The sequence below is a fragment of the Sinocyclocheilus anshuiensis genome, unplaced genomic scaffold, assembly GCF_001515605.1.
Source record: "Sinocyclocheilus anshuiensis isolate Anshui unplaced genomic scaffold, SAMN03320099.WGS_v1.1 scaffold751, whole genome shotgun sequence".
Taxonomy (NCBI): Eukaryota; Metazoa; Chordata; class Actinopteri; order Cypriniformes; family Cyprinidae; genus Sinocyclocheilus; species Sinocyclocheilus anshuiensis.
Window position 1 is genome coordinate 9,051 of NW_015551049.1, and position 8,825 is coordinate 17,875.

Consider the following 8,825-nt stretch of genomic DNA (forward strand, 5'->3'; position numbering starts at 1 on the left):
GTACAGCACATACACACAGAGAATTGAAATTGCGTTACTCTCAGACCCTTGGTGCATACAGATAACACTAACAGTAGAACATAAATACAGATATACAGATTAAATATAAAATACAACTAATAAAAAAAAAAAAAAAAAAAAAAAAAAAAAAAAAAATATACATATATATATAAGTTTTGCACAACGTATATACAACAGTTGTTTACTACTAGAACTAGAAGCCAAATTTTGGTCATAGTACAAGCATTCGATTGAACTTTCCAGTAGTTTTCTCTGGCTGTAAGGAAGAACTGCCTAAACAGACATGTTAGAAGCATTTAGCTTGTGGATTTGTATGGGTTTCGTTCCTTAACAGCATCACGTTTGACGTGCTCCGGTCTGTGGTCTTCTTCTACATCAAGACCCCTCTGAGAGTGAAGGAGGCAGGGCTGGAGGAGCTCATCCCGACCACCTGGTGGCCCACACGCTTCGACAAAGAGGTCAGAAACATCCGGACACATGAGTATGAATATGAATAGCATTATATACACAGGCTTCACAAAAGCTGTAACCTGAAATGATCTCGTCAAGCGAACACTAATCTGAACTCAGCCCTGGTTGAAGCGACAGATGAATAATTCTCCGCTGTCTCTCCTGACGCGTGTCCAGGGCAAAGATGAGAGGGACACATGCGAGGAGACGGCCGAGGAGAGGCTGAGACGGCGAGCGTACGAGCGCGGCTGTCACAGACTGAAGAAGAGGATTGAGGGTATGTCACACACACAACATCAGATCTGCAAGCATATCTGTCACTGTGACACTCAGCTGAACCCGTGTGTGTGTGTGTGTAGTTGTGGAGGAGCTGCAGGTTCAGATCCTGAGGTTAATGCTGAACAACAAAGACAAGGGGACGGTATGTTGATGCTTGTTTTGCACACGTCTGCTCGCACAGTTATGTTTTATTATATTTATAAAATGTATAATATGGGAATGTCAGAGAATGGCCCATTTAGACAGGAAGACCCAGTCTGACCTACATGAAAAGTGTCAAAATGTTTTTTTTTGTGTAAAAAAAATCTAAATGGGACAGTGTTGTTATTGTGAACTAAAACTATTAAAAATAATTTTGATAAATTTGAAACTAAAACTGAAATAAAAAAAATAGCTAAATAGAAATATTCAGAAAAAAAATATATAACAGAAATAGAAAATATTCAGAAATATTCATAAAAATAATTAGAAAAACTAAATCTTATAAAAAAATCACAAAAGCACAAGCTAAAATGAAAATGAAAACAGAAAATATAAAATAAATGCTTATTCAAGATATTAAGAATTATAACAGTAGTTAACACTGAAATTAGATGAAACCACAAAAATATAAATATCTAATTATTAAATTAATCTGGTTTATATAATAATTATTATTATATAAATTTTCTTCACAATATCTAGTACCCTAACAGAAACCTGTTTTGGGGGGATATTTTTACATTTCAACTAAGATGTTGTTTAGCCCAAATACGTTTTTTTTTTTTATTTAAAGGGGTCATATGATACGATTTAAATTTTTCCTTTCTCTTTGAAGTGTTACAAGCTCTTGGTGCATAAAGAAGATCTGTAAAGTTGCAAAGACTAAAGTCTCAAATCCAAAGAGATATTCTTTATAAAAGTTAAGAGTCAGCCACACCTACCTAAAACAGCTCGTTCTAACACGCCCCCACATATCTACATCACTGTGTGGGAAGATTTGCATAACGCCGCCCAAATGTTCACGCAAGGAAAGAAGGCGTAACTTTTATTCTCGCTGTAGTATTGTTGACGCTGCAGCTATGTCGTGGAGACGCTGTGTTTCGTTGTGAAAGCGAAACTACTTTGTTTGGTCTTCCAAAAGAGGACGATATCCGCTTCGTCATGCCTGGTACTTTGTTTGGTCTTCCAAAAGAGGACGATATCCACTTCGTCATGCCTAGAGCTTATCTGTGCTGGTCGCTGAGGGAATACATCAACTTTCACCGTGGACGAAGCGGAATCCAGCTCGGGGTCCGTCACATGTGGTTTCTGCTCATTTGTCGGATCTCGACCCCGCCGCCACCGCTCACTCTAGCCCGGCCTCCGCTCACTCTAGCCCGCCGGCCGCCTGAACCTGCAGAGTAGCCTACAATGCCGGCTGCTCTGACTCACAGTCTGTAAGTACGTTTTTATATTTAAAGGATTTGCCACTGACGATTCAAACGCGAGTTTTGGGCAGTGTAGAGTAGCGCTTGTTACACCTCGCTTTTCAGACCGATGAGCTTTGTAAAAATCGACGCGTTTCAGAAAGGCGGGGCATAGAGGAGAAATAATAATGTACAGTATGTGGAAAATAATGTGTTTTTTGAACCTTAAACCGCATAAACACATTTCATTACACCGAATACACAAAATAATGTTCTTTTTAGCAGCATCATATGACCCCTTTAAATTTATTTTATTTTTTGATTTAGTGAGACCTTCTTTTAAAATTTGTTTATTATATTTGGGAGTTCACCATAAAAATAGCCTATATAACTAGTACTACAGTGTATGTCTTCAAAAGCCATATAATGGTTTTGTGTGATCAACAGAACATAATTTAAAGGTATAGTTCACCCAAAAATGCTGTCATTAATTACTCACCCTCATGTTGTTCCAAACCCCTAAGACCTTCGTTCATCTTTGGAACACAGATTTTTCGCTGAATGTAAACAACACTGATTACATTGATTACGTTCTGGGCTACTCTCCAAAATGGGGGAAGACGGTAACTCTGGGAGAAGAATTGCTGAATAAATTATGTTATTATTGTTTTGTTTGCGCACAAAAAGTATTCTCTCTGCTTTGTAAACTTATGGTTAAACCCTTGATGTCACATGGATTATTTTAACGATGTCCTTTGCTACATTTCTGTGCGTTGATCGTGGTAATATCCTTGCTGTCTATGGAGGGTCAGAAAGCTTTCAGATTTGATAAAATTTTATTATTTTAATTATAATACATTTTATTATTTATTTTATCTTTGTGTTCTGAAGATGAACAAAGGTAATTAATGACAGAATTTTTATTTTTGGGTGAACTATCCCTTTAACTGAGACTCGACAAACGATTGCCATCTAGAGAAAGATTAATATTCAGTTACAAGTTGTGAATGTTTCTGATCCAACCTGTGTGCCGTAATTACCTGCAGGGTGTCCGCGGGTCCTTAAAAAGTCTTAAAATGTCTTAAATAACGTTTTCCTAATATAAGGCCTTAAAAAGTCTTAAATTCGGATTCGATGGGTCTTAATTATAAAAGTCTTAAATTTAACTTGTTCAAGTCTGCAGAAACCCTGATCTGTGTCTCTTTTTTTCACAGGGCGAAGCTTCTCGATACATTTTCCTGAACAAATTCCGCAAGTTCCTTCAAGAGAACGCCAGCAATAGAGGGGTAGGACACACAGGACAGCTTTGGCCTCATTCATACCATATATGTTCCATATCTGCATAGTATCTAGATATTCTTTATCTGGATTGGATATTCCTTTACATGTGATGAATAGATCATAAGATCACAGTCTATTTCTGCAAAAGCAAAAGTAAAAGCTACAAACCCGCCACACAGCATTTGGTACGATTTAAAGAGCTCCTGCCACAGAAGGTCTTCCAATCAATGCTGCAAACAGGACATTTCAGAAATATGTTTCTTAATGTGTTTTGATGACTGGAATATCTGCTTTGTTTTTTTTTATTAGTTCCAGTATCATATAAATTGGCAAATTGTGCTGACATAAAGGATGTAACAATAAAGACAAAAGAAGCTTGAGGATTTTATAATTCTCAGTGCATGCTTTTTGGCACTGAATCTGATGTTCCCTGCTTAAACTTCACAGAAGTAAATGAATATGGCCATTTTCTGTAACGGGATTGTTATTGATAGGATTGTTTCAGTTAATTTGCAGTGATCAGGCTTTTATTGGAGGGTTTGATGTTTGTCTCATGCTTCAACTGATGTGATGTTGTTTGTGTGTTCAGAACCCCACAGTGTTGTGTCCTCCTGAATACATGGTGTGTTTCATACACCGGCTCATCACGGCCATCAGGAGCTACTGGGATGAAGGCAAGAGAAAAAGCCCAGGATCCATTGTTCAAAAACAGCAAGGGCGCTTGTTGGCTTCTGCAGTAAAACGTGAACTTGCGATGCCTTGAAAGACAAAACCGGCTTTTTTGACAAAACGTGTTCAGGGTTCAGATCGCGCTAAATGTGGAGAATAATGCACGGCAATCAGCTCATTTTTTTTAAAGTGCCGTTTATCAGTTTTTGCAAATGAACCCTTCATATTGTTAAATAACTTGAACTATTAAAAATATTTTTGGTAGTTGAAATAAAGCTAATATATATATATATATAAAAAGAAAATATTACATGACAAACTTCCAGCGAAAACTAAAAATCTTGCCTCGGCAAATAACTGAATGAGTTGAAGCACTAAAATTAAAATAACAATTTTAAGTTGCAGCAACTAAAACTCAAATAAAAATAAATGAAACTTACATGGTTATATTTAAAAACAATATAAAAAAATATGTAATCCAAAAAATATCATTCAAGTCATTCAAAATGACAAAAAATGTAATTAAAAATGAAAATAAAAGCTAATTCAAAATATTTATAAAACCCAAACAATATATAAATAATACTAAAATAACTTTGCTTATTTCTTTATTAGTGAGAACATCATTTTAAAGGGGTCATATGATGCTTTTTTAAAGATCATTATTTTGTGTATCTGGTGTAACAGAATATGTTGACATGCTTTAATGTTCAAAAAACACATTATTTTTCAAATACTGTACATTATTGTAGGTCCTCTATGCCCCGCCTCTCTCAAACGCTTCGTTTTCTACAAAGTCCCTCCTTCCGACAAGCGCAGTCTGCTCTGATTGGCCAGCTGACCCGGTGCATTGTGATTGGCCGAACACCACAAGCACTCGTCGGAAATGTAACGCCCCTTACCATAATCGCCAGCTTCATCTTTCAAAATAAATGTAAAGACAGAGCCCAAAAGGGGAACAGAGTCACGTGACAGACACAGTGATGAAGCTGGTATGTGTTTGCAGTACACAAGCCACGGTTAAGACAGCTGACTCCACTGTGATCTCTCTCTCACTCTCTGTCACACACACACACGCACGCACGCGCGCGCGTCCATAAAATGCATTGCTGTTCTGTTGTAAGTAATCTTAAAGATTCCTAAATGCATCTACTTCTGGAAGGCCAAATAAAATGCTTTTGCTTTCGCCTAGAAACACACAGCATCTCCCTGACATGGCTGTAACAAAACATACTTACAGTAGCTGATTCAGAAGCAATGATTGTCATAGCAAAGTCAGAATTACCTCTTCTCCTAGGTTCACGAAACGGTCGTCCATAAAATGCATTGCTGTTCTGTTGTAAGTAATCTTAAAGATTCCTAAATGCATCTACTTTCGGAAGGCCAAATAAAGTGCTTTTGCTTTCGCCTAGAAACACACAGCGTCTCCCTGACATGGCTGCTTCAACACTAACTGCGGTTACTGAAACCATGCCTTCTTTCTTTGCGTGAACATTTGGGTGGCATTACGCAAATATTTCCACATAGTGAGGTAGATATGTGGGGGCGTGTTAGAATGAGCCGTTTTAGGTAGGCGGGGCAGAGTCTTAACTTTGATAAAGAATATCTCTTTGGTTTTGAGGCTTTAGTCTTTGCAACTTCAGGGATCTTATCTATGCACAATCAGCTTGTAAAAATAGCAATAAAATACAAATAAATACAAAATAAAATATACAAATAAAAAACCTGAAGTAAATGAAAATGTTGTATTGGCTGCTAACGTAAAGTTAAGGCACTGAACTTATAATTGAATGTCATGTCATTGACCCCATTTGTGTTCCCGTCAGACGCGTACGTCCCCCCTCAGCTCTTCTACAACGGGAAGGTGGATTACTTTGACCTGCAGCGTTTAGGAGGACTTCTCTCGCATCTGAAGAAAACGCTCAAAGGTTGGTAAAAAACACATGTAAAGTGTGTTTCAGAGGTTGGTCAAATAATTACCCAGCATGCAGCTGCTCTAGACACCACCAGAGGGAGCAGAAGTTCAATTTGTTTTGAGTGTTACTCGCACTGACAGCAGATACAATCCAGTCGGTTAAAACCTCTGAAGACAAGAAATAAAGCTTTTCTGTATGAGGTGTGGCAACAACAAAAGTACTTTTATTTTACTTTTTCGTTCTGTTTATTTTCAGAAGCTCGCTTTAATGCTCGCAGACGTAACTTTTTTTAATCTTCCTAGACGTAAACAGAGACGTGCAATCTCATATTGATGTGCCTGTTATGTTCGTTTTGTTTGGTAACTCTTGAAATTTCACTATTGATCTTTTCAAAGCTGCCAGACGAATGGTTTAGATCGATCAACCCTCCAAATTAGTTTTAAATTGAGACCGAATACATTGTACACTTCCTGCAGGGTGTTTTCTTTTTCTTTTCTCTTTTTTTTTTAGTTTCCGACTTCATTATTAACCTCAAAAACGTTGGTGGTCGTTACTGTGATTTGTGGCATCATTAAAATTTCTGAAATGATGGGATGAGATGGAAGCTGGCGGCGTTCAGAAAGACCGGGATGCAGATGGATATTGATTTCCCTCAAGGCAGTGGTACATGCCGCAAAAATATTGACGAACAGCAGGGAACACGCTAAGATAGAGTGAGAGAGAGGGAAGGAGGATGAAGGAAGTGGTTGAGAGTTGTGCCTTTGATGTAATGATATGTTCTTTTGTGGTTTGCGTTAGATGATTTTGTTTGTCTGAGGTATTTGACAGGAGTTCGCCTGGATTGGCTGCAATTTCTGTGGTGAAGTTCAAATTTGTATATGGCCCAAAAAACATGAGGATCTGAATTTAGGTGTCAGACAGCATGACGCTTGAACAGAATAATTAACATTAAACATAGCATAGAATTGTTTAATGAATAGCAACATTTACATTTTAAAATGAATACGCTTTACATTTAAAATTTTTACATTTAAATTTTAAAGCTTCTGATAAAGAAACTCATCTAAGTCTTGAATGACCTGAGGTTGAGTAAATATTCAGCAAATTTTCATTTTTGGGTGAACTATTCCATTAATGTCCCAAAAGTGTCACACATCACTAAGTTTGTAGCATAGCATAGCATTTTAGTTAGTTTCACCTCCACACTACATATGTGGTTCATGAAATAACTTTCCACTTCATAAATGCCTCCAGAAACTTGAGAAGTGGCCTCGCTGCTTGTACACCATGAAAACACAATGATCCCATTTCCCCATATTATAGTTATCAATAAAAGTGTCAAAATAGTAAAATAAATCTGACCTTTGACATACAATTTTCGATGTATTATGATTTGAGGCTCACGTAATCTGTTGTATTATACAGAGCGGATGGTACGTAAATTATGAATCAGCCTGGTACTATTCACCCATTGTGATTAAAATGAAAGGCACCTTCGACAATTGTGTTTGTATACGCTTGTTTCCAGGGCTCGCATTGAGGGGGGCTGCGGGGGGATGGCATCCCCCTGGTCGAAAAAAATGACAAAAAGCATCCCCTCTGTAAAACCTCCGTCCCCCCTTACCATCCCCTTTGGATTATTCATTTTGTGTATTACGTAAAACTTATCATGCACATAAAATGTTAAAATTCTCTACTTATGATAATTCACCAACAAAATAACGGCGATTAGCCAATTAGAACTCGTTACTGTAACAAGCTGCGCACAAGCCCGAAGCAAGTTTACGTCATTTTTGCGCAAAACCGGTTCAAGCGCAATTTTTTAAGTTCTTTAAAAAGAAGACAACAGAAGGTATGATTTTTCCTTGATTAGAATTTAAAGACATTCCCCTGACATAACGTTATTGTGCTGTGTGACTGTGAGGGACTGAGAGATGATAAGAGAGCTGACAATATCCGACTTTTCCAAAAAAAAACACGTCTTGAGAGTCCAAAAGCATTCACTGCGTGATGAAGCCTATTAGAATACAGGTAACATAACCTTATAATTCAAGCAATTAAAGAGAAAATACCCATGTGTGAATTTTTATGTTTTTATATTCATTGCACAAGCAATGCTCTTTTCTGAATATCAGCACCTGATCATTACATGTGCGCTAGCACAAATGTGCTGTTAGTTTTATACAACAGTGCAGGGCAACACATTCTTTAAATAAAAACCTTTTTAAAAATGACACATTTTTATATACCATACCAAACAGACGAGGACGACGGTAAACCGTATTACGCACAGATTCGTGGTTTCGTCCAGGACCAGTACTGTGAGAAAAGCGCGGCGTTAACTTGGCTGATCCCGACTCAGGCCAGTCCTCGAGATCGGTTTGATCCTGGCACATACATTGTAGGTAAGTTCATGCAGAAATACTGTGTTTTTGTTCCTTGCTGACTAGGGGTGTGCAATATCTTTGATAATACCGTAATTGTTTTAACAGTATGTGAGCTGATGTTATGGAGTGTGTCACTCACTTTGCAAAAAACAAACAAAAACACGTCTTGAGAGTCCAAAAGCATTCACTGCGTGATGAAGCCTATTAGAATGCAGTTAGAATGCCCTTATAATTCCAGCAATGAAACAAAAAATATCCATGTATGAGTTTTGTTTTATATTCATTGCACAAGCAATGCTCTTTTCTGAATATCAGCACCTGATCATTACGTGCGCTAGCACAAATGTGCTGTTAGTTTTATACAACAGTGCAGGGCAACACATTCTCTAAATAAAAACCTTTTTAAAAATGACACATTTTTATATACCATACCA

The 8,825-nt window shown here is 37.4% G+C and overlaps 1 protein-coding gene across 1 annotated transcript in view; it reads left to right on the plus strand.

Annotated features, from left to right (window-relative positions):
* Positions 1-8,825, plus strand: part of LOC107661915 (E3 ubiquitin-protein ligase RNF123-like) — a gene marked incomplete at its 5' end in the record, with an annotated part of 143,018 nt that overhangs the window by 9,047 nt on the left and 125,146 nt on the right. The window contains 6 exons of the mRNA XM_016451706.1: positions 362-479; positions 649-748; positions 831-892; positions 3,353-3,424; positions 4,009-4,117; positions 5,903-6,016. Of these exons, the coding sequence (XP_016307192.1) occupies positions 362-479; positions 649-748; positions 831-892; positions 3,353-3,424; positions 4,009-4,117; positions 5,903-6,016 (575 nt within the window). The remainder of the gene's footprint in view (positions 1-361; positions 480-648; positions 749-830; positions 893-3,352; positions 3,425-4,008; positions 4,118-5,902; positions 6,017-8,825) is intronic.